At 32.5% G+C, this 27,048-nt stretch overlaps 3 protein-coding genes across 5 annotated transcripts; 2 read left to right on the top strand and 1 right to left on the bottom strand.

Annotated features, from left to right (window-relative positions):
- Positions 1-1,621: 1,621 nt before the first annotated feature.
- Positions 1,622-3,590, top strand: LOC105774248 (transcription factor bHLH91). Its single transcript, XM_012596667.2, has 4 exons — positions 1,622-1,756; positions 1,847-2,636; positions 2,776-3,195; positions 3,311-3,590. Exons 2-4 carry the CDS (start codon positions 1,878-1,880, stop codon positions 3,416-3,418), a joined length of 1,287 nt encoding a protein of 428 aa, XP_012452121.1. The 5' UTR covers positions 1,622-1,756; positions 1,847-1,877; the 3' UTR covers positions 3,419-3,590.
- LOC105774247 (transcription factor bHLH91) lies at positions 1,643-16,834 on the top strand. Of its 2 annotated transcripts, none has more exons than XM_052632502.1 (4): positions 1,643-1,756; positions 15,086-15,878; positions 16,018-16,437; positions 16,553-16,834. In XM_052632502.1, the coding sequence occupies exons 2-4, from the start codon at positions 15,117-15,119 to the stop codon at positions 16,658-16,660; spliced, it is 1,290 nt and encodes a 429-aa protein (XP_052488462.1). In that variant the 5' UTR covers positions 1,643-1,756; positions 15,086-15,116; the 3' UTR covers positions 16,661-16,834. The 2 variants fall into 2 exon arrangements, with proteins under 2 accessions (XP_052488462.1, XP_012452120.1); XM_012596666.2 differs by lacking the exon at positions 1,643-1,756 and adding an exon at positions 14,849-14,995.
- A 1,685-nt stretch (positions 16,835-18,519) lies between these two features.
- On the bottom strand, positions 18,520-20,924 carry LOC105774139 (protein IQ-DOMAIN 11). 2 transcript variants are annotated; one of them, XM_012596514.2, is made up of 6 exons: positions 20,509-20,924; positions 20,278-20,365; positions 19,903-20,178; positions 19,524-19,742; positions 19,316-19,447; positions 18,520-19,234 (listed from the first exon to the last, which is right to left on the bottom strand). In XM_012596514.2, the coding sequence occupies exons 2-6, from the start codon at positions 20,350-20,352 to the stop codon at positions 18,611-18,613; spliced, it is 1,326 nt and encodes a 441-aa protein (XP_012451968.1). In that variant the 5' UTR covers positions 20,353-20,365; positions 20,509-20,924; the 3' UTR covers positions 18,520-18,610. The 2 variants fall into 2 exon arrangements, with proteins under 2 accessions (XP_012451968.1, XP_012451967.1); XM_012596513.2 differs by having other exon boundaries at positions 19,903-20,181; positions 20,509-20,923.
- Positions 20,925-27,048: the final 6,124 nt, after the last annotated feature.

A 27,048-nucleotide genomic window follows, 5' to 3' on the forward strand; every position in this document is an offset into this window, starting at 1 on the left:
ATAAAGGAAAAGGTAATAAAAATAGGATAAATCTCAAAACTATACATGATAACTATGGTTTAATGTACAATTGTATACACGAACTTTGATTTTGTGCAATTTTATGCATAAAATTTTGATTTGATCCGAATTTGTAAATTATTAACACAATTATTGATATAACATCATTTTATATTTTTATATTGCGTACATAAATAATTATATTTATCCAATATAAAATTAATTGATGTATTATTTCTTTAAATATGTATGATTAAAGTAAAATTAAAGTTTTTAGTATACATGTGAATCCCAATTAGAGTTTTACGTGTATAATTGGACCAAATTGAAGCTCATGTATATAGTTGCACATTAAATCAAAGTTAATGTATAATTTTAAAGATTTATCCCTAAAAATAATAAAATTTGTTTTTTTCCTTCCCACCATTATGAAGAAGGTTTTTTCTGAAAATCTACGAGATTAGTCTTTCTGGCTTTGTTAGATTTATAATTTAGTCCCTCTTTGAATTTGAAATTATTATTTATAATTTAGTCCCTATTTTAATTTATTTATTTTTATTGAAATTATTATTTTCCATATAAACAAAGCCAAAAATATTTTACGAGATAAGCCTCGTTAAAAATATAAAAGATGATTGCAAATAGAAATTTTGGTTTTAGAATTTTTTAACGATACATACAAACAAAAATTAGGGAATTATTTTTTTCATAAGTAAAATTTATGCTTTTACATTATTTAAGATATTATTTCTAAAGTTAAAAGTATTAGATATATTTTATTTCTAAAATAAAAATAAAAAAAGGTTTAAAACTTTATTTCTAAACCTGCTTAGATAATGTATGTTAAGATTTTGAATCATTAATTATATAAATACACAATACGGTTTTATCTTTCAAAATTTCTTGCATGTAAATAAAGGTTACAAATTCATTTTATTATATTTTAAATTATTTATATCTTCAAGTATTATTTCATTAATAATTTTAAATAATATATTGTTTTATAAAACACGCGAACAAAGCAGAGTTGGGTTTTTTTTAACTAGTATTAAAAATGTTGGCACAAGCTTTGCATGAAGTGGATGGAAAGGGAAGAAGGTAGTAGCATAAAATGCTCTACTTTCTTTATATTAATACATTTCGTATTTTATAGACTGATGCTCAACTTTTCTTTTATTTAAAACAATGTAATGTCTAGTTCTTTCCAAATTGGTCCTTTTTTCAGTATGTTTTTTTTTTATGTGTATGCATATCAAAGTAATTTTTGTTATGAAATCTAATAACCCTAATTTCCAATAATACTAACTCATAAAAGAAATTATAATGGAGGTTGAAAATGAAGGCTAACTGATTGGGGGTGAGTTAGTCGGGGCGAGCTGTTTGCATGGGAGAGAGATAAAAACTAACAAACAGTAGATATGGAATATATTCCATCACGAATAATACATGTTGGAATAATTACTATTACAATTAATTTAAAATTATTAAATTATATTTTTTAAAAATTAATTAATTAAATTAAACACCAATGTTTTCTAGTTAAGTAAAAGGGAAAAAAAATCGGCTTGCTGAAATCCATTGATAACTAAACTAACAAACTAGAGTCGGGCACGATATATCCCACAAGGCTGGCTGGCTGACAGGCAGGCAGTCAGGCACGCAGGAAACAATCAAAACCATCCATCCTCTCTCTTCCTTTCTCCCTCCTTCACTATCATTACCACCCATTTTTGAACCCATTTCTTCCCTTTCAAAGGTTTGTATCTATTCCGCAATAATCAAACATATACCATGTTTCTTCTTTTCTTCTTATACTAATTCATCTTGTTCCTGTTGATATCTAAAGGGATACTTCGAGACCAGAAAGGAGAACAACAATGAAGGTGTACGAGGAGAGTGGTTGCTTTGATCCTCACTCCCTCACAGATTGTCAGGAACTGATGGGGTTGCCAGGGGCCACCCCCACCAACTGTCACAACAGTTTGGAAGACACCCTCAATGTCTCTTCTTACAATCACCATCACCATGAGGATGCCTCCGCCGCCTTGGATATGGAACCCCACCAACACTACTTGCTTGATAATACTACCAACAATAATTCCCATTTGATTCCCTATCTAACTCAGGACCTTCCTTATGATCAGTCCCATTGGGAAAGTTTCAATGTGGTGCCATCTTCTACATCCCCAGAAGCTGCCGCCGCCGCCGCCGCCGCCGGTGCTTACACTCCTACACCTGACCTTCTCGGCCTTTTCCATTTACCTAGATGCTCTTTCCTCCCTAATCCCTCCATTTCCTTTGAAACCACACCTGGCTCCCCTTCTGTTGTGTACGACCCACTTTTCCATCTCAACCTGCCTCCTCAACCTCCTGTTTTCAGGGAGCTGCTGCAGTCTCTGCCGCATGGCTACACCGTTCCAGCTGATGACAAAGATGCCGCTGGGATTGGAGGACTTTATCATGATGGGGACAATGGCATAATTCAGTTCACCAGGGACATCTCTATGGCAGGCCGTGCCAAAGACAGGGATAAAGCTGGCAAAACCACCAAACACTTTGCCACTGAGAGGGAAAGGAGAGTCCATCTAAATGACAAGTACCAGGCTTTAAGGACCATGGTCCCTAGTCCCACCAAGGTACATAACCAACCACTTCATCCTTAAACAGCCTGTTTCTTTTATGACAATTGCACTAACAATGTTTCATTCTTTCGGTGTTTGTTAATATGTTTCTTTGGTGGTGGGGGAAACGGAAATTTCATTGCCTATAACCAAGAATGATAGAGCATCCATAGTTGGAGATGCTATAGACTACATCAAGGAACTTCTTGGAACTGTTCGTGAGCTTCAATTACTGGTGGACAAAAAGAGATGCGGCCAAGACAGGAGCAAAAGGCTTAAGACTGAAGATGCTGCTAGTGCTGCTGATGCAGGGGATGTTGAGTTCAAGTCTTTAGGTGATCCAGACCAATGCTATAATACTTCCTTGAGGAGTTCTTGGCTTCAAAGGAAGTCTAAGGATTCTGAGGTTGATGTACGCATCGTTGATGATGAAGTTACCATCAAACTTGTTCAAAGAAAGAAGATCAACTGCTTGCTGTTTGTGTCCAGACTCCTTGATGAGCTTCAGTTGGACCTCCTACATGTTGCTGGTGGCAACATTGGTGACTATTACAGCTTTCTCTTCAACACCAAGGTAAACATCTCCCTTAAACATACATATTATTTTATCCAGCATATGTATGTTTGACAATTTTGAGTATATTTTTGTTGGAATGGTCATAATTCCATTGCTCCTGTCCGCGATGCAGATATACGAAGGCTCTTCGGTTTATGCTTGTGCCATAGCCAACAAGCTCATCGATGTCGTGGATAGACAGTATGCAGCTGCTCCACCAACTAGTAGTACTTCTCTCTAGTTTAGCAGTGATGGAAGGGGTTCCATGTTTTATGTTTCTGTTTCAATGGAAATGAACAACTTCAGTTGTTGAGTTATCAAGCATTTCTTTGAATAGTACTGTTAATCAAGGATTCCATGATGCTACTTTTTTCAAAGTATTGATATATAGATGCACTAGATATGGTTTTTTATTTTGGTAGTCTAACTGTTCCTTATTGCTTTAGTTTTATATATATACCAGCAGCAGGGGTTAGAAATTAAGAGAAAGAAACAAAAACAATTTGACAAACTGTGATCCTCCATTGATTTTCCTGGTGATAGCAACCCACAGTTTTAGTGGTTAAAGAAAAAGGAGAAATTTCTATAGGAACAATATTCCAAAGTGAGGTATGTTTAATCATTACTGTTTTTATTCTGAATTGCTTTGAAATGCCAAAACAGTCGGTTCTTTCACTTTCAGTTGTGAAATGGATGTTGAGGAATGATGGGCCATATTTCTGAATTTGTTGAATGACTCTTTTTCACTTGACTTAGGTAGGTCTCTCTTCTCTTTAAGGATGTGAATGTTCCACTCATAATATATGTAATGTATGCATACATAATATTTTCTTAGGTACGTCTCTGAGGCCCTTCTTTTGCTTAATTTCGGATTATCAAACCACAAATACTCTGAGATGGGCTCATAGGATGGCCCCTGTTACATTCTTGGTACGGGTAGATGCAATTAGCCCATACACGAAACTGAATTCATTCATTCAATTGTTTACGTAGCATCTAGTGTTCCAAACCAACACAACAACTACGAATGCTGATAAGTAATATGATGTTTCTCGTCTTAAATTATATTATTTATATGTATATTTAATTTATTATTGATTTTTGTCATAACTTGAGTTACAGACTTCCGTGTTGGACCTATGATATATTGATTCGAAGAAAATTAAAAGATTTATCTGAAGTTGTTTCACAGAAGAAGACATTTAAAAATGATCTAAAAGTTTAATGTGAAACTAACTGAAAAACCTAAAAAAAACTCTACTTTATTTTATTAAGGACACTTTAGTATTTTCTACATCATCTTATTTTGTTTTCTTTATTTTATGGTTTGAAAGTAAATAACCAAGTTACGTTGGTCAAATATACCAACAAAAAAGACAAATTTTATCATATTATCAACTGCGTCTCTAGTTGTTGTTGGCGTCGTAATTGATAGGTAAAACTGTCATTAACAAATATAACTTAATTGTTATCTGATTAACTCATAATACTAATTTAATTAGAGATGTCATGACACCAATTGAATTAAAATAAAATAAACAGTTAAATTTATATTAGTAAGATTATTTAGGTAATTTAACCTTTAAAAAAAAATTCACACTCTAGATTTAAACTTTGGCACCTCAAGAGCCAACTGTCTCGACCTTTTCAACACAAATAAAATATAATTAACAGTATTTATTTATTATTCATAATATTACTCTTTTCAAAAAGTAATTGCTTAAATATTTTATTCTTTTCACCCACACAACCGGAAAAAATTTAAGTGGGTAGCAGAATTAAATTATAGGGAGGTAAAATATAAATTTATTATTATATTAATTTGTAATTTTTAATTAAAAAAGTTTATTATTTGTTTAAATTTCAGAAATATAGGGATTTAGTAATAATTTTAACTTACACGAAATCACAATTTTCCTTAAGGATTGGATGCCGACAATATATTTTGTATATATGCAATACATACGTTTGCTTCAATCAATGATTTCTTGGTTTGCTTTCCTTCCCAAACTAACTAACTAAAAGCAATAGGTTAAAATAAGTCCCTACACTCTTGATAAATTTAAATTTAATCTCTATTCTTTTATTTTTAGAAATTTTATCTCTCTATTTTTCAGATTTTAAAGGTCCAACTGTTAATAGTCTTAAAATTATTTTATTAAATTTAGGTTCATTAAAAGCGTCATTTTTAGTTACATTTTTACCAAGTGACTATTTTTTCTATTTAAAAATGTCACAACAATAAATTTAACAAAAAAATTAATAGTGTTAACAATTAGACCTGAATTCTTGAAATTAGAAAAGCAAATAGACTAAATCCTTAAAAATAAAAGTAAACTAACTAAAATCCAAATTTATGAAGAATACAAGGACCTATGAGATATTTTAACCAAAGGAAAAAAAAGATTATAAGAAGCAAAACAGATTAGAGAAATAAATAGTGGTCATTGGGTTCTTAATATTTGGAGCATTTCCGGTTAGTTAATAAGTTGTTGAGAAATTGATGAATGTGCAATTTCTTATTTAAAATAAAAATCCTTAAATTAATATATATGTATTGTAAAATGGATGTTTATATAACTTCCATAACCTTCAACAAATTTTTTCTTCCAACTCCTGCAACCCTAAAATTTATAGGGTACCTTAATTATATATTTGTAACTTACGGTGATTGAGGTTCTATAAATAGAGGTCATGTATAAGCTTTTGATATCCCAAGGAAAGTTGAATCATCATTTCATTTCTTTGTCTTTCTTTCTTTCTTAATATTTGTATTCTTCTTTTAGTTTTATAATACGTTATCAATACAGTTTTATTCGAGAGTAATATATTCTTAGTTTGTGTCAAAATTTTGTTGGGATCCAAGTATTGAAATTTAACTGTTTGGTTTAAGAATCATTAGAATCATGACTATTTGATATTTGTTTGGGAATGATCTCTCTCTTCATTACAAAAGATGCTTATAATCACTACTTCTCATCAATGGTAATGTAAGAAGTCTAATCAACTTTTTTGAAATTTGATTTGATTTCTATTAAAATTTTAATTTATATAATTCTCTATTCGTATCTCGTGAATTTATAAAACCTTTCACACATTTAGCTATTGGGATTTTTATGTGGAGATAAATATTTTTTATTTTTTTGGTTCATTTTAATAAAAATTGATTGGTTTAATTTTAATTTTGATTAAGATATATGATTATTACGGAATGGGAGTAAAAATATTAACTTGTTATGAATTTTGAGATATTCACCTGTCGGATAGTTTCATGATTATTGTAAAATTTGAAATGAAATTATGCCATAAGAGGTGGAGGTTAGAAAATGTTTACATTTAGACTTTTATAGTTGTAAAGTTACTTTAATCGGCGTTATAATATTTTGTATTTTGTTGCGTTACGGTATATAAAAAATTATCTAATCATAGTGATTTATTAGTAACATGAATTTATTATTTGTTATGTTTAATATATGTTTTATTTATATCTATTCATTTTATTTTTACATGAATAAATAAAGTTTTGAATATCAAAAATTTTATCGTTTATGTTGAAAAGAAGGACAAAAGTGTATATTATTTAAAATATTTTAAACATTCATTAAGGTTATGTAATAAAATGATTAGATGCTTCTAAAAGCTAATAATCTTGCATCAAACTGTAAAAGACTCTTTAAGAGCTAATATTTTACCTCTTTGTGATGCAAAATTTTATAAAATATAATATTATTTTTCAGATCAAGAAGATATATGTTGAAGGAAACCTTTATGTGTTTTACATTAAAATCATATATAGAAATAACATGAGATACTTGTGTATTTGTATTATATTTATTCCCCAAAGGAATACATTACACTTATATGATTGAAATAAGTAATGTGCTCCTACAATAACAATATTGTGAAAAAGACTTTAAAAAATATTTTGAAACGATCTTATACCTTCTAGTGGCTAAGTAAAATAATAAGTTATTGATGAAAAACCATGAAATTCTTCCCATTAGTTCTGCTCCATTCCTCGAAGTAAATGTAGCAGTACATAACAATTATGAAAAATGAAAGCATAAAGATCATGGTTGTCGTTCTAATTGAGGATGTGGTTGGAGTCGTACTAATAACTGTTATCATGGTGGTTATAATACTGGTACTTCTAACCACTAAAAAAAAGAATAATAATGAAAAACAAGAAAATGGTGGTCAAAATATTTGAAGGTTACTGAAAATCCATACTACCAATGTAGTATGAAAATGCGTTGGTCACATACATGTCCTACTTTTAAACATCTAGTAAAATTTTATCAAAGAATCCATTAAAAAAAGAAGGGAAACAATATAGAGACAAACTTCGTTATCTAAAATGATGAAATGGATAATAATTTTTCGACAAAAGATGACAATTTTTATTATGATGCTAAAGCTAACCATGCATACAAGGATGATGATTTTAAAGGTCTTAATTGTAACAGCCCGTTTTCAGTGAAATCAGAACAGTGGTTTCAGGACCACAAATCCAAGTCCTTAAGAAAAATTATTTTAACATTATTTCACGGTCTACCATATGATAAGAATATCGTATAAAAATTTCATTAAGAAAAATTTTACCGATTACATGTTTAATTGATAAAATGACCAAATTGCATGAAATGCAAAAGTTGAGTTCTAGTAGCTATAAGTATCAAATAGCTATGGAATTCAAAATTTGAGGTCCTTATATGGTAAATAAACCATTAAGAGAAGTTATTAGATAAGTATGATGATTCATCCATGGAAAATTAAATAAAGAAAAGGACTAAATTGGAAAGTAAAAATAATTAAAGATGATAAATAATAAAATAATGAAACTATCATCATATGATCATCTTTCCCAAATTATTTTACATGGAAACCCTAGTTAGAAGAGCTTGAAGGTAGCAAGCTTATTTGGTTCAATTAGGTAAGTATTCAAGTTCCGTTTTTAATGATTTTTATGTTTTCGAGATCGTAAAAGCTTAATTGAGCTATCTCGAGGATTAATTTGTAAATTTATCAAAGTATTAGGGTTTTTTCATGGATGAGTATACATGAATTATGAATTTTTATGGTGGAAAATGAAAGGTTGTTGATAGATAAACAAATTTTGTAAAGGGAATTTTGATGAAATTGTGATTTAGGGACTAAATTGTAAAGATGTAAAATTCATGGAAAAATTCTAAATTTTATGAAATAAATAGGCTGTTAATGTTACATGTAAAAATCGGCTAGGCTTGGAATAAGGATTAAATTGCATGAATTTTATTTTCCGAGCCTAGGGACGAAATCATAATTAAATAAAAATATAGGGGCAAAATAATAATTTTTCCTAAGATGTGAATTAGATTGAATTGAATATGAATTGTATTAGATTGAGCTAAATTTACTCGTATAGATCCAGATAGATCAAATGCGGAATTGGATCGAGGAAAAGAAAAAGTATCGAATTAGTAGATTTCAATTCACGAACACTTGTTAATGTAAGTTCATGTGACTAAATTGAGAATTCATATGTGTTAATTGAATTATATGTATGTGATTGAATTGTTACTATGTATATGAAATTAATCTTATATCCGACAATGTTTGACAAACATTAAGTCCCGATTGAATAAATGAAATTCGATAGATACAGGGTTCTCGTATTGGTTGTGGTCTTGCATATGTTGTGGAAACACCACAGCTAGAAAGAGCATCCCGTTATTAGCCCTCTCGAGCTTCCCGTTATATGGTTCTTTGAGCTACTCATTAATAGATCTTCGGAGGATCTCGATTGGTCGTGATCCTGCATGTGTTAAGTAGACACCACAGCTCTTATGAGCGTCCCGTTATATGGCTATTCGGAGCTTCCCGATTAAAGGCTCTTTGTGAGCTTCTTGATTAATGGCTCTCCGGAGCTTTCCGATATATAGCTATCCGGAGCTTCCTGATTAATGGCTCTTCAGAGCTACCCATTATTGGCTTGCATGAGCTTCCTGAATATGGCTCTTATGATTTTTCCATTATACAGCCCGGATAAGCTTTCTGTTTTACAGCTCACATGAGCTTGCTATTATATGGCTTGAGAGAGAGCTTCCCGTTTATGTGCTCATATGAGCATTCCCGAATATGAATTGACGGACTACAGTTTTGTACACTTCAAGTGTACTACCTGTGTATCCATCGATATTTCAAATAAATCCAACGAGCGAAGTTTCGACATGGAATAATCTGAACTTGAGATGAATTATTATGGAAATTTATACGTTATATGAATATATGATGTGGAAAACATATGTATATGAATATTGTTACATGATGAGCTCATCCTTATTTCTTGATATTCACATGAAGTACATGACTAACATGTTTCTTGAGGTTAAATGTGCTTAGGCAAATTGCCAAATTTATTTGGATGCATTTTGTATGATTATTTAATTGAAAATGATTGGTAAGTAAATTTTCTGTTATACGAGTTTACTAAGCATTAAATGCTTACTCTGTTTTATTTCCTCTATTTTATAGTACTCGGAGGCTCGTAAAGGTTGGAAGCTGGTCGGAGTCACATCACACTATCCCTCGAACTTTTCGATATATATATAGTAAACTAATTTTGGTTATAATGGCATGTATAGGCTAAATATGACCAATGATGGCAATGTAAATGTTTGGTTGTAACTAGCCATTGGGATGACTTGTGAATGACATATTTTGATGAGTTTATATATAGTCTTAATGTGTTTGATGAGTCTTTGAATTGGTTAAATGATGGAAATTATACAGGCTCATTATTAATTGATTTGAGTTAGTATAATTGGTAAGATATGCATGTACGTGAAATGGTTCAATTAGGGGAAATTGAATACTTGGATATATAGGATGTTATAATATGTACTAAACTTGGTTTTTGCATGATTTGAATGATTGGCATTGCCTTGTGAATGTGTTTAAGTGTTCATGTAGGTGGAAGACAACTTGGGTGAGAAAAGTGGCATTGGAAATGACTTATTTTCGTCCACACGGGCAAAGCAACGGTGTGTGTCTCAACCGTGTGTGACGCACGGCCTAGCACATGGGCGTGTGATCTAGTCGTGTGTCCATTGCCGTGTGACCCTTGCACTTATTTAACGATGTTCACACGGCCTAGCACACGAGCATGTGGCTTGGCCGTGTGACCCAAGTTAGAGAGTTACACGGGTTGGACATTGCCATGTGCCTTATTTTGAATGCCCAAACGGCCTGAGACACGGGTGTGTGTCCTCTGCACCTTGGAAAAATTTTAAAATTTTGCGAAAAATTTTCTAAGTACTCGGTTTAGTCCTAACTTGTTTCTAATGTGTATTTTAGACCTCGAGGGTTCATATAAAGGACTTTATGAATAATTTATGATATGAATGTTAAGTAATATGAATTGTCTGTATTTGATCTGTATATTCCGGTAATGCTCCTGTAACCTTGTTCCGGCGACGGATATGGGTTAGGGGTGTTACATTAATGGTATAGCTCGTTTGTATGTTATTAATTTTCATTCATAAGAAATAGTTTTATATATTTTTTATGACTATTTGTAATATTTTTTATTCCTTTAAAGAACAATATGATTTTTTTTTGTCCTTTCGTTAAATCCAAGAATATAGACATATGTCACATAGATTTTACTACAACATATTCTATTTTTAAAGGTAAAAGGTTATTCTCATTTAATATCATATTAGGTAAATACTAAAGTAATAAAAGGCTACTGAAGAGCTATGATAATATTATTTCAAGGGTAGAATATATTATAGATGATGCATTGTTTTCATCTAAGTCTCAAATAAATTTAGCTTTATAGATATTAGTGAAATAGATATCATATCAAGAACAAATGAGAAAAAAATATTGAATATCTATAAATTGAATGTGAAAAGAAATATGATTTGGGAAGACTACTGTTTTTCATCGGGTTTATATTATACACATTAGTAAAATTGAGACACATGTTACTATAAACCGAAGTTTGTAGAACCACATACTTTTATTATTTGGCATGGTGATTAGGTCATCTCGGATAATATATGATGAGAAAATTGATCAAGAATTCATATGGACTTTCATTAAAGAACCAAAAGATTCTTTAATTTAAAAGAATTCTCATGTGTTGTTTGTTCTCAATGAAAATTGATTATTAGAAACTCACTAACTAAAGTTGAGATTTAATGTCTTGCATTTCTTAAATGAATATGGGTCCATTCATCCACCATGTGGATGATTTTGATATTATATGATTTTGGTAGATGTATCTACAAAATAATCACATATGTGATATCAACTCACAAACTATCGTTGTCGATTAGGATAAAAATTAAACATCCTGTGGCTTATGTTCACGTAGAAAACGATTTAGCTAAATTGTTTATCAATCGCCTCCAACCAATAGCTAGGCCCTTACTTATGAGAACAAAACTCCCTATTACAATTTAGGGATATGCTATTTTGCATGCAACAGTACTTGTGCGCATCAGGCCAACAAATTATTATAAATACCCCCCATTACAATTGGCTTTTGGTCATGAGCCAAATAATTCTCATCTTAGAATTTTTGAACGTGCAGTATATGTTTCAATTGCTCCACCAAAATGTACAAAGATGAGTGAGTCCTCATAGGAGGTTAGGAATGTACATTGATATAAATCTCCTTCTATTAATAAATATCTTTGAGATATTAATTGGAGATTTAGTTATGACATAAGTTGCCAATTATTATGAGATAGTTTTCCCAACATTAGGGGGAGAGAATAAAAACTGGATGAATAAAATACTTAGAATGAATTATCATTATCTAAAATCCTTGTAAAAAGCAACGTGACCCAGAAGTTCAGTAGATAATTTATTTTACAAATAAACTATCAGATTCATTTACTTACTTAAAAGAGAATTACAAAATCTCACATACCAGCTGAAAATGCTCCAATACAAATTGATGTCCCAATAGGGTAAACTGTTAGTGTAAAAGAAAGTAATCCATGCCTGAAGCATGAAAGACCAGTCAGTTCTACAGATAAAATTTCTCGTAAAATGAAAGGAGAAAATATTCAAGATGGTCGTCCATATTGTGAAGACAAATGCCCAAGAAGAGGCCAAAGATATAACTAATAATAATAACCCAAAAGAGGTTCAGGTATTTGAAAATGGTGATAACAAAGAGATCTCGATAAATTATGTTCCTTCAAGAAAAAAATGGAGCTGAAAAAATATCATTGTCGACAACAATTTTGCTTATAATGTTTCTATTGAAATATCAAAAGAAAATGAAGATCTTGAGCCTAAATCTATTGAGGAATGTAGAAATAAAAAAAGATTGGCCAAAATGGAAAGACGCAATTCAAGCACAATTGAATTCACTTTCTAAAAGTGAGGTTTTTGGATACATGTAGTTCAAACACCTAAAGATTTAAATTATGTAAGATATAAATGGGTATTTGTGCAAAACGAAATGAGAAAAATGAAGTTGTAAGATATAAAGCACGACTTATAGCACAAAGATTTTCACAAAAGACTCAACTTGATTCCGAAGAGACATATTCTCCTATGGTGGATGCAATCATATTTAGATACCTTATTAGCATGGTAGTACGTGAAAAACTTGACATGCGTCTAATGGATGTTATTACAGCCTATTTGTATGGTACACTTAATAGTGAAATTTATATGAAAATCCTTGAAGGATTTAAAATCCTAGAAGGATATAGACTTTCTCAAAAAAATTGCTCGATCAGATTAAAGAAAAGTTTATATGGATTAAAACAATCTGGACGTATATGGTACAGTCGTCTTAGTGAATATTTGTTAAAAAAGGTTATAAAAACAATCCAATTTATCCATGTGTTTTTATAAAAATGTCTGGATTAGATTTTGTGATAATTGTTGTTTATGTTGATGATTTGAATATTATTGGAGCTCTTGAAGAGCTTTAAAATGTAGTAAATTATTTAAAGAAAGAATTTGAGATGAAAGATTTTGAAAAAACAAAGTTTTGTCTTAGCCTGCAGATCGAGCATTTAAAAGATGGAATTCATTTCCATCAGTCCACTTATATGAAAAATATCTTAAAGAAATTTTACATGGATAAAACACATCTATTGAGTACCCTAATGGTTATATGATCGTTGGATATGAATAAAGATAAATTTTATCCTTGTGAGAATGATGAAGAGTTTCTTGGTCTTGAAGCACCATATCTAAATGCTATAAGGGCATTGATGTATCTTGCAAACAACACAAGACTTGATATGGTTTTCGTTGTAAACTTGTTAGTAAGATTTAGTTCTTCTCCAACACGTAGACATTGGAATGCGTCGACTCAAAGATGTAATGTGATGTTGTCATTAGGGAGAGTCAAATACACGTTGCATTCTTTTCTTTTAACCAAGGTTTTGCCCCATTGGGTTTTTCTAGTAAAGGTTTTTAATGAGACAAATTGTAATAGGAGATTGTGTACTCTTTTTCCTTCATTAGGTTTTTATCTGACAGAGTTTTTTCCTAATAAGGTTTTAACGAGGCACACTTTCATTGATGGACATCTAAGGGAGAGTATTGTAAAATGGATGTCCACATAACTCCCATAACCCTCAAGAATTCATTTTCTTGAAATCCTTAAAAATTTATAGGTTACGTTAATTGTATGTTTGTAACCTATGGTGATTGAGGCCCTATAAATAGAAGATTGTATTGTATTCTTTTTTTAGTTCTATAATAATATCTATATTTATAAATTTTCATTCAATGCATTGATAATATAGATATAAAAAATTCTTTAAATAATAAAATATTAATTAGCACCCACAATTAATAAAATATAAATGAAGGATGTTTATATGGTTTAGTTTTTTTTAACTTTTAATTACCACACGTTTTTTTAAACTTTTGTATTATGATAAATTAGAATATTTTTAATACAAATACAAATTATGAATATTGTAAAAAACAACTAGAGTAGTAAAATGTTAAAATTGTAGTAGGGTAGGATTACAATTTTTAGCATTGATGGTTGGTTAATATATATTATGTTAATGTTTTGTATTAAAAATGTTGGCACAAACTTTGCATGAACTGATTGGAAAGGGAAGAAGGTAGTACCATATAATGCTCTACTCTCTTTATATTAATACATTTCGTATTTTATAGACTGATGCTCAACTTTTCTTTTATTTAAAACAATGTAATGTCTAATTCTTTTCAATTTGATCCTTTTTTTAATATTTTTTTATGTGTATGAATATCGAAGTAATTTTTGTTATGAAATCTAATAACCCTAATTTCCAATAAGACTAACTTATAAAAGAAAGTATAATGGAGGTTGAAAATGAAGGCTAACTGATTGGGGGTGAGTTAGTTGGGGCGAGCTGTTTGCATGGAGACAGGTAAAAAAAAAAAACAGTAGATATGGAATATATTCGATCACGACTAATACATGTCGAAATAATTACTATTAGAATTAATTTAATATAAAGATTTGTTGAAATTTTAAATTTTAAATATTATTAAATAATGTTTAAAAAATAATAGCCATTAATTAATTAAATTAAACTCCAATGTTTTCTAGTTAAGTAAAAAATGATATATTAAAGGGAAAAAAATTGACAGTTACAAGGATGGACTTGCTGAAATCCATTGATAACTAAACTAACAAACTAGAGTCGGGCACGATATATCCCACAAGGCTGGCTGGCTGACAGGCAGGCAGTCAGGCACGCAGGAAACAATCAAAACCATCCATCCTCTCTCTTCCTTTCTCCCTCTTTCTCTATCATTACCACCCATTTTTGAACCCATTTCTTCCCTTTCAAAGGTTTGTATCTATTCCGCAATAATCAAACATATACCATGTTTCTTCTTTTCTTCTTATACTAATTCATCTTGTTCCTGTTGATATCTAAAGGGATACTTCGAGACCAGAAAGGAGAACAACAATGAAGGTGTACGAGGAGAGTGGTTGCTTTGATCCTCACTCCCTCACAGATTGTCAGGAACTGATGGGGTTGCCAGGGGCCACCCCCACCAACTGTCACAACAGTTTGGAAGACACCCTTACTGTCTCTTCTTACAATCACCATCACCATGAGGATGCCTCCGCCGCCTTGGATATGGAACCCCAGCAACACTACTTGCTTGATAATACTACCAACAGTCATTCCCATTTGATTCCCTATCTAACTCAGGACCTTCCTTATGATCAGTCCCATTGGGAACGTTTCAATGTGGTGCCATCTTCTTCATCCCCAGAAGCTGCTACCGCCGCCGCCGCCGCCGCCGGTGCTTACACTCCTACACCTGACCTTCTCAGCCTTTTCCATTTACCTAGATGCTCTTTCCTCCCTAATCCCTCCATTTCCTTTGAAACCACCCCTGGCTCCCCTTCTGTTGTGTACGACCCACTTTTCCATCTCAACCTGCCTCCTCAACCTCCTGTTTTCAGGGAGCTGCTGCAGTCTCTGCCGCATGGCTACACCGTTCCAGCTGATGACAAAGATGCCGCTGGGGTTGGAGGACTTTATCATGATGGGGACAATGGCATAATTCAGTTCACCAGGGACATCTCTATGGCAGGCCGTGCCAAAGACAGGGATAAAGCTGGCAAAACCACCAAACACTTTGCCACTGAGAGGGAAAGGAGAGTCCATCTAAATGACAAGTACCAGGCTTTAAGGACCATGGTCCCTAGTCCCACCAAGGTACATAACCAACCACTTCATCCTTAAACAGCCTGTTTCTTTTATGACAATTGCACTAACAATGTTTCATTCTTTCGGTGTTTGTTAATATGTTTCTTTGGTGGTGGGGGAAACGTAAATTTCATTGCCTATAACCAAGAATGATAGAGCATCCATAGTTGACGATGCTATAAAGTACATCAAGGAACTTCTTGGAACTGTTCGTGAGCTTAAAATACTGGTGGACAAAAAGAGATGCGGCCAAGAAAGGAGCAAAAGGCTTAAGACTGAAGATGCGGCTAGTGCTGCTGATGCAGGGGATGTTGAGTGCAAGCCTTTAGGTGATCCAGACCAATGCTATAATACTTCCTTGAGGAGCTCTTGGCTTCAAAGGAAGTCTAAGGATTCTGAGGTTGATGTACGCATCGTTGATGACGAAGTTACCATCAAACTTGTTCAAAGAAAGAAGATCAACTGCTTGCTGTTTGTGTCCAGACTCCTTGATGAGCTTCAGTTGGACCTCCAACATGTTGCTGGTGGCAACATTGGTGACTATTACAGCTTTCTCTTCAACACCAAGGTAAACATCTCCCTTACAAATACATATTGTTTTATCCATCATATGTATGTTTGACAATTTTGAGTATATTTTTGTTGGAATGGTCATAATTCCATCGCTCCTGTCCGCGATGCAGATATACGAAGGCTCTTCGGTTTATGCTTGTGCCATAGCCAACAAGCTCATCGATGTCGTGGATAGACAGTATGCAGCTGCTCCACCAACTAGCAGTACTTCTCTCTAGTTTAGCAGTGATGGAAGGGGTTCCATGTTTTATGTTTCTGTTTCAATGGAAATGAACAACTTCAGTTGTTGAGTTATCAAGCATTTCTTTGAATAGTACTGTTAATCAAGGATTCCATGATGCCACTCTATTTTCAAAGTATTGATATATAGATGCACTAGATATGGTTTTTTATTTTGGTACAGTCTAACCGTTCATTATTGCTTTAGTTTTATATATATACCACCAGCAGGGTTTTTGCTATAATGAGTTGAAATTTTGGTTAGAAATTAAGAGAAAGAAACAAAAACAATTTGACAAACTGTGATCTCCATTGATTTTCCTGGTGATAGCTACCCACAGTTTTAGTTGTTAAAGGAGGAGAAATTTCTATAGGAACAGTATTCCAAAGTGAGGTATGTTTAATCATTACTGTTTTTAAGTAGGCTCTCTTTGTTTCCACATTCTGAGTTGCTTTGAAATGCCAAAACAATCAATTCTCTCACTTTCAGTGATGAAATGGATGTTGAGGAATGATGGGCCATATTTTTCTCTGCACTTTCTGAATTTGACTGGTTTTCACTTTACTTAGGTAGGTCTCTCTTCTCTTCTAAGGATGTGAATGTTACGTTCATAATATTATGTTCATAATGTATGCTATGCATACATAATATTTTCTTATGTAGGTCTCTAACCACAAATACTCTTTTGGGTCATGGAGATGGGCTCATAGGATGGCCCCTGTTACATTCTTGGTATGGGTAGATGCAATTAGCTCATACATGAAATTGGATTCGTTCATTCAATTAGCATCGAGTGTTCAAAACCAACACAACAACTAGGAATGGTGTTAAGTGCGTAATTTTCTATTTATTCTTGGCTTGAATCATATTATTTATGTGGGTTATAATATTATTTATATTTATATTTTATTTATTATCGATTTTGACCATAACTTGAGTTACAGACTTCTGTTTTATGCCCATAATATTTATTCAAAGGGAATTGAAAGATCTATCTAAAGTTGTTGCACGGATGTAGCCCAAAAACGTCAAGAAGATGTTCAAAATTGATCTGAAAGTTTGGTGTGAAAATAGCTTAAAAACCTAAAAAAAAGAAAAATTTATTTCATTAACGACACTTTTGTATTTTCTCTATTATATTATTTTTGTCATATAAATAGACATGATTAGGTTAAGACTAGGGAGACTCGGGCCTAGCCATTCTTAATTTTATTTTGTTTTCTTTATTGTATGAATTTTAAACTCTCTTTTCTAGTTGAAGTAATGTTTGAAGTTTGATTCTACATGTTTGTGTGAGATCAAATTGATCTTAATCATTACTTGTTTTTTTAGTATTTACATGCCTTTTGGTTTAATTACAATTGTTTAAGTTTGTTAAATATCAACAGCTATTTGATAGCTTAGAATAATTGCTTTATCAATTAGATAAGTAGTCAATTGATTGGTTTCTAATATTTGTGATAACTGCATAATTATTTGTGTAGTGTCGCACGAGATGTAACTTAAATAAAGTTTGATATTGTGATTATTATAGGGTTGTTTATCAATAAGAAAAGTAATTAATAACGGTTGTCTTATTTATCGAGAACCTAAGAAGAGATTAGGTTACTAGGAGATTACTGATGATTATAACCAATTTATTAAAAACATTGGCATTTATCTTTATATCAATTATAAAACCCTTGAATTAATCTGATAATTTACTTTGACTAGAGTTTTCTCATTCATTTTCTTATATTTTATTTTCTTATTTTGTTTTACTTTTAATTTTAGTTTTTAATTCTAAATCTTCTCATTTATTTTTATGTTACTTGTTTGTTAAAAAAATAAAATTATTATCAGAATCTTACTTGTCAGTTTCTACTAATTCATCTTCTTCGAGTAGATATTATTTTCGACAACCGTACAAATGGCTACCACAAGCTAATAACCAGAATGGAAGAATCAATCATCTAAAGGTGCTTTCTTGCACCCAATTAGGCAACGAACACTCAGAGTTAAAGCTAAGATCCTTTAAGGTTCGCTTCGATTTGACAGGACCCGGCACACCCTTTAGGCTCGGGGATCTCTGCTGATAAGCACTACTCCTGCTGCCATTCATCTTATAACTGCTTGGCACTTCACTTGTAATAGAAGATATAAGACACAGTTTGTTCTTAAATGGTGAGTAGCTTTCAGACTGAGTTTCAAAACTTCCAGGCCTTACCTTTGGTGAACTCAATGATCTTACCTTTGCCCTTGCTGATTGTGTAGCAGCCATGTAAGGTGGAACTACAGGAGAGGTTGGAAAAGAATTGTCTTCTCCCAAAGAACACTGCTTCTTATGAAACGATCTTCGTGGAACTGGTACTACCGGAGACTCCAATCCTTCCGAATTATAATGATATGGTCTCGGAGAAGTCTTCAGCCTTAGATGTTTAGCTCTGTTTTCCTCCATGGGCTTGCGATTCGAGGTCCAAACCGAGTCCAAATCTTCAAGTTCTTTACTTTTAGTGACTTGAGTATCCACCCATTCGTCTAACCAGTACTTTAATCGTCCATTACCTTTGTTTAGTTCTGATTCAGCTGACTTCTGCAAAAAGAAATTTCAAACTCATCAGAACAATGCACTAGGAAAGAAAAAGACAGATTCTTGAAGCCAAAGAGGGTTTACCCTATGAACATATGAGTATTCCTTTATCCGTTCTCTTTTGATTGCAGCTTCTTTCCTGCTTAAAACCATCGCTTCTGCCTCTTCCTTTGTCAAAATGCTATCATCCCATCTTCTTTGACTGTTTATGTCCACCTGCAATTTTTTGAACATTTATGTCAAAACCATGACATGAAAATCCTCAATCGCGATATAGGAGTTTGGCATATACCTTAATAATCTTGTCTTCCAATGTCACCAACTGTTTGGTCTCATCATATTGCCAAGTACCTTCTGCCATTTGGAATCTCATTGCACTAACCTGAGACTGAATATTCACAATTGATTGTAAGCATTTTAGAGTATTCATTGCTTGTCGTCTCACAGCCGATCCGCGGATGATTGCTTGAAGCCTCACTATCCCCTTCAGCGCCCGCAAAGCTTTCCTTGCCTACAAGTTTCTCCAATATCAACTTCATCATCGATGCAATTTTTGTTCATAATAGTTAGCCAAATTCTCAGCTCAGTTTTCTTACAAGAAACTAGAACGACAAATCACTAAAAAATATAGCCAAGGGAAAGAAGGAAGTTCAGTAGAGTGATGAACTTACCAGGTATCCCCGAAAGGTAGCTTGGATTTTTGTGGCAGCAAGTTCTTGAACATCCAGGGCTCGTTCATCTGTTTCTCCATCACATATATGGTTAGAATGAAGGGTACCATAGGGTGGAACAGCCTCGGCCGCAACCTGAGCGGCTGCAACACCTGCTTCGGCGGCAGCAGGTGTGGCAATAGCCACAGTTACATGCTCATCCTTTGTCACGTCGTTTGGTGGTGCTGTCAACCTCTTGGTCCTTAACCTTCCAAACATCCATTTCCTTTTTTTCTCCTTCTGACAAATAGATAACATCCATTCATAAAGGATAAAGCAAAAATAAAAATAAAAACTGGGAAACAGCAGTAAATAGCAAAAAAAAAAAAAAGTTACCTTCTCTGTTCTTGCAATTGTCTCAAAGAGAAAAAACTTCTTCACTAGACTGAACCAGCTCTTTTTCTTAGCCATTGTAGATCTTTCACTGCAGTAAAAAAAAAAAAAGGGGTTTCTTTTCAAGTTATTTTCAGTAATTATGAAACTTAATGCAGCTGAAAATGGAGGAAATGTACAAGATGAAGCATACTATAAAGAAGACCGCTTGGGAAAGGTGCAGTGAATTCTTACCCATTTCCTAAAATCCCGTGATCCGGAGAGTCAAACAGGAATCACCGCTTCAAAAAAACTTGGATAGGATTGCCGGGGATTTAGATCAACCATTGTTTATTACAACCAAGAAAAGTGGGGGACTTGATCACATAAACTGAAGAAACCCCAAAATATTTCCTTGAGAAACTGAAGCCACAGACACCCAAAAGTTTGATTAAAATCTAGCCATGTACAAATAAAGATCTGTCCAAGGATTCATAGTTTTTCTTCATGATGAGTTTCATCTGTTCAAAGTTGTGGGCCTTCCAGGCAACCACTGTATGACTAATAAAAATAAAAATAAAGCTAAGCTATACAGTATTTCATGGAGGGAAGCTCTCAATGAATTATGAGAAAGTCTCACTGTCTGAGCTTCATGGCATGGGGCCTTTCCATCCTTTTCCAACTCCCCACTTTTTCTCAAGTCCTAACAGACATTTGAACATGTCTGTTGGGAAGGAAATTACTTTCTTATCCCTTCACTTATTCCCTTTTCTTTAACATTGGAGTTGAGTTTTGAAATAAGATTACTAAAATTTTAATTTAAATTCGTACATAAATATGTACTTAATATAAATACATTAATATTTTTAAAAAATTTAAAAATTGTACCTATATTTAAAAAGTTATTTCGTGAGATTTTAACTCGATTAAGTGTATCAGTTTAAATTAAAAAACTTAAAGACTATCTAAATACTTTGGTTGAAATTATATACGAAAAACCTAACATGATTTCCTAATTAACACCTTGAGTTTTGCCTTTCTCTTGATAAGAGTAAGGGCATGATGTGATATACTTTCCCTTTGCCCTCAAAGGAAACTTATCCTTCTTTTTAGAAACATATGGACCATTGCCTTAAAGCACAAGTAGTACACTGGGATACTATTATATAAGTTAAAATATATTGGAGGAACCTAGCTATATTATAGGTAGATAATTAAATTAGTTTCTTTATTATTAAATGAATTATTTTAATCATTGTACTATTAAAAAGAATTACATAAGTTTAAATTGTAACAGAGTTAGCATTTATGGTATAGTCAATTGAGTTTTAGTTCGATTGGCATAGGTATTGTTACCAATACGGGATGATTGAAGAGTATTATCCTCCTAGTTAAAGATTTGAGAGGTGCTATGGGTGATTCTAGGCATTGTCTCAAAATAAAACAGATATGATCTGAATTATTAAAAAAACATTTAATTGTAATTCAATTCCAAATAAAAGATTTCATTTACAAAACCATAAAACTTTAAAAAATATTAACTCTATTAAATAATGAATGATATTTTTTAAATAATAAATATTAACTCTATTCTAATTTGTCCTTATTTTATTCTTTTAATGGTACAAATTACATTGATCCATTTAATGGTAGTGGGACTAATTTAATCAAGACTCTATAATAGAAGGGTCTTTCAAATATGTTCACCTTATTATATATGCATATATTATAAAAATGTTACTTAAACATAAATGAATGTCAAATATAAATATATGTATTAAAATATCATTTTCAAATTCAAATATATATAAAATTATATATTTCTAAGAAAAATGAAGAGTATATTAACTTGAAGAAGTGGAAGTGAACTTCCCTTACCATTTAAATCAAATTCGAATATTAAAAATAGCATTATTAGACACTACATATGACACACAAACCAGAATTATTGTGGAAGGTGGGGGGATTATGGATTGTTGGGATGACAGAATTTAGAAGAAAACAGAGCAGCCTTGAGTTGTGGAGGGAATGACAGCTGTGAAAGGGCCCAAATGTTGAAAGAATGAAAGAATCCACCCATCACTTGTAATGGTCTGTAGCATCATACTCGTAACCTTCTTTTATCAAAAGAATAAGAATAATTCTTTCCTTTTCAGCCTCTCTCCTCTTCCACTATAAACCATTATTTTATTTCTTCTGTTAAGACTTCAGATATATAATGGAACTTGTATATAATTCAACTTAAAGCATGATCCAGATTTTTGTCTATTATAATCATACACCCAATTATATATATGTCTGCAATCAGAGGATGGGGTTAGTACATAAAGTACTAATTATGGTGAATTTATAGTGAGTGGAAAATGCAGATCTAACAAATGTTAACAACATGGCTTTCACATGCTCTTTTGTATTACCTAAATCATTGTTATCACTATTCACTAAATCAATACCCACTAGTTTTTGCTACTCACTCTTCATTTCTTTGAGATACTCCTATTTGATATTAATAATTAATGCATATTTAGATATAGGTATTTTTGAGAGACATCAACTCTGTTATTAGGCGAAGTATTTAAAGTGTCGTTTTTTGAGCAGTCGATTCGAATTTTAAATAGTAGAGGTATTTTACTTGAGATGTTAATGCTAGATTTTAACCTTGAGATTTTGTTTCCTGATTTCGAGAAGAATTCAAAGAGCCTCATGAAATTTATCATCAACGTTTGAATCCACTAAGGAAATGTTTTATAATTTTGGCTTGGTGAGATTCGAACCCAAGCCCTTAAAGGGTGAGAACACTAGCAGATAAACTAAGATAAAGTATATAAGGCATTGATTGATGGTTCGATCTCTCATAAGCACAAATATATAATTAATATTCTAACAATACTGATATATCTCCTGTGAGTTTGTAGGACAATACAAAAGATACATAGGCTCTCGAAATACATGAGAAAATGGATTCAAGCCAAAGTGCGAAGGTAAGGAGCAGTCATTATTGACTCACAAAATTCATGATATGGCTTGGACATCAAGCCCCGTCATGAAAACTTTTGAGAGCCATCTATTTTGTAAGTTAGAAGCTTGCCCACTTTGACCGTGCTTGGACCAGGACGACATAGTTTCCACACTTGCTTAAAAAGATTGAAAGTGGGAACCCAAGCATTAGCACATGTTCTTTCAGGCTTTATACTTGATCCATGATGGTTGATCCAAAACAGGCATTTTACTAAGCAACACCATCTAATTGCCTGCATGGAGTAACTCATATCTCTTTCTTTTTTGCAACAGGATAATGAAGTTGGAAACTGCCACCTTATAACTTTTTAGCTTTTGTGCATCAAAAGCATTGATTGAATTGAACAGGTTGGTGTGGTTCTATGATTACAAGAACCAACACAAAAGAAACATTTCAACTTAATCCAATAACTATAGCATCACTGTCGTACTTTTTCTTTCAAAATCTCTCTCACACCATCAAGGAAAAACTTACATTAGCAATCTAGTGTAGAATACAAAGAATATAACCCAACAAAAATGTTCCTCCATAGAACTGATTTAGCTCACAGAACAGTGCAATAAACATAGTGGTTTGCCTCCTTCAAATAGCCAAAAAACAAAAAAAAAAAAAAACCTTCAATCTTCAAATTTTATCCTCTTATGTTGTTTGTGTAGAGTGTGTCTTGTATTTTTGGATGAAATAGAGTCAATGTCGCTACGAGGAAGAATTATCGTCCTGACGAGGCGACATACGACGTCATGGCGTGGCAACGTGTTCCCATATAAATCATGTTTTTTTCTCCTGGTTAAATTCTAATTATTTCTCCCATTCAAACTCTAATTACTCAAGGGATATTTCAGTGTGATTAACTTAGCCTATTTAAAGGGGTATTGTATCCCTATTTCGATAAGGTAGTTAAAGATGTAGTACTACAGGGTTTTTCTTTTGGGGGTGACAAGATGTAGTCGTAGATGAATTTTGGTCAGAGTTTTCGTGGTAGTTATTGAGAGAATTTTGTACCTCTTTTGAGACAACTCTATGAGAATTAGAGTTTTGTTTTCGGGGTTTGGGTTTGTATGTTTAATACATTTAGGTTTATTTTCTCCATATTGTAATCTCGTTTGTTTATTTATTTAGTGAAAAGTTAAAGCCTCTTTTGCCCGTGGTTTTTATCTTCTTCAGAGGAGTTTTTCATGTAAAATTTGTGTGTTCGATGTTCTCTATTTTTCTATTTCATTGTTTATTTCGGTCGATCCCTAACATTTGTAATTTAAATTTAAATACTCAATTTAACATTTGACCCATTAACAAAGGATATTTATCGCCTCTCCAAAGTCAAGCTATACCTATTTATATGGTAATTTAAACAAATGTGTGTGAATGTGTGAATTTGAGATTATTTAGTATAAAAATTCAGTAAATTCAAATTCTTCTCAAGTACAACTTTTATTCTCATCACAGCATGTTTTAAAAAATTCATAAAAACATTAAAAATCAATTAATCCTTCATTGTTAGTTTGCACTTAATTCAACTTTTATTGAATACAAATTAATTAAGAAAAGTCTATACAAATTTAATAATATATGAAATATAAAAGCTATATAAATTAAGGGTGACTTTCCATAAATTAAAAATTAAAATATTTATTATTCATTTTATATATAATATTTAAAATCAAAGTCTCTACCAATAAAAGGAAATTAGTATACGTGGAGGCCTAAATTTTGATACATGGCAACTTCAAATTCTGACATGTGCAATATAAATCAATTATATAAAAATAATGAATGCATTTGTAATAAATATAGAAAATAATATCAATTTTAATGACTATTTTACTAATAAAGGCCCATTTCTAATTTTATTTACAGAAATGGATCACTTTTTTTCATTATTTACCAGAACGGGCCGAAAACTCCAAAGCGCGTCCATGTAGGAGCATTTTAGGGGGAAATTCCAGCAAAACGCGACCCTGAGGTAGCTATTTTGCCATGTCATCACAAAACGCGCTAACGTGGACATGCTTTGCTGACATGGCAAAATCGCTCCCTCAGGGATGCGTTTTAGCCCGTGTTTTTTACCAACGGTCATTTAAAATTTTGACCGTTGGGGGATCCAAAGGTAAAAAAAAAAAACTACAAAAACCCCTCCTATTTTTTTCACACAACATTTCTTCTAAATTTCTCAAAAAAGCTCTCAAATTTCTCCCTAAATTTCTCAAAGCTCTCTTTTATTAATTATTTCCTTTATTTTTTTCTAAATTAGTATTTCTTTTTATAATTTCAAAAATATTTGATCGTGTTAGCAATGGCCAGAGAATTAATTTGTCTCGATCATAAACATATCTCCGTCGGACAAATGAAAATGGTAAGGATTAATTTCAATTTTTGAATATTATTTAATATTTTTTTCATTTATGTAATTTTAATTCATTTTTATTTTATAATTTTTTATAACAGCCTGTAGATCGGGTGTTACAATGTTATATTTGTAATATGTCTGGTCCTCCATCACCGTTGATAGAAAATTACTTGAGGGAAGCAGGTTTTTAGCATGTGGCCAATATAGGCCGAGGGTGTAAGTTGGTCCCAAAATTCATCAGCGCGTTCATAGAGAGATGGAGACCCGAGACGCAAACATAACATCTTCCATGCGGAGAGTGTACCATCACTTTGGAGGACGTGCAGCTACAATTGAGATTGCCGGTGGATGCGTCCGTACTGACCAAGTCTATTCAATCTGCTGATTGGGGAGCCATATGCTACGATCTTTTGAGTACGATTCCGGATAATATTTACGGAGGTCAGATCGAGATGGGCTGGTTACGAAATACATTCTCAGAGCTGGGGAATGATTCGACTGAAGTAAAAAGAACACGATATGCTCGGGCATATATCATTGAGATGATTGGAGGTTATCTGATGCCGGACTTGTCACGAAACCTCATACATCTAAGGTGGCTACTGAAACTTGTTGATTTTAGAGCAGCTGACAAACTTAGTTAGGGGTTTGCCGTGTTGGCAACATTGTACCAGGAGATGTGTAGGGCGACGCCACCAAATAAAGCTAAAATCGAAAGTTGCCTATCACTACTACAATCATGGGCACGGTTTCGCTTTCCATTTTTACGTCCTCGAGTGAACCACCCATATACATTCCTACGCATAACGAGGTAAAATTTATATTAGATTTTACAATTATTACATAGATTTAAAATATAATTTTATGCTAAAACTTTATTTCATTAGGTGAAACCATTCGGCTAGTTATGTTGGAATACCTACCTCTCTTAAAGATATACGACTTCTATTAAACCAATGGTCAGAAGCGCATATAAGTATTAAATAATATATATACATAATATAGTCATTTCATATTTAGTATTTAATATTATATATATAACTAATATTTTTATCACGTTCATATAGTTTCAATGGACACCATATAAGGATCCGGCAATTCGGGCAGTAATTCCGGATGAATTCTTTTAAAATCTGAACATTTGGCATGTTAAGGTCCCATTGGTCAACTATGCTACTGTCAAGATGCACTAGATGGATAGAGTGTTGCGGTAATTTAGATTTCGACAATCGATTCCCGTAACACCTGAGGTACTCGATGATGAGCACAAAATCGAATTACGACAATCAAATATGAATTGACTGATATTCTTCTCGGAATATATCGAAATTTGGAAAAATTTGTATGATCATATACTTACTCACGAACCAATCATCGTTCCAGAGTTAGCGTGTGCGCTGGATTACATGCCATGGTTTAGGATCCATGACAA

Source organism: Gossypium raimondii, chromosome 6 (assembly GCF_025698545.1).
Source record: "Gossypium raimondii isolate GPD5lz chromosome 6, ASM2569854v1, whole genome shotgun sequence".
NCBI lineage: Eukaryota > Viridiplantae > Streptophyta > Magnoliopsida > Malvales > Malvaceae > Gossypium > Gossypium raimondii.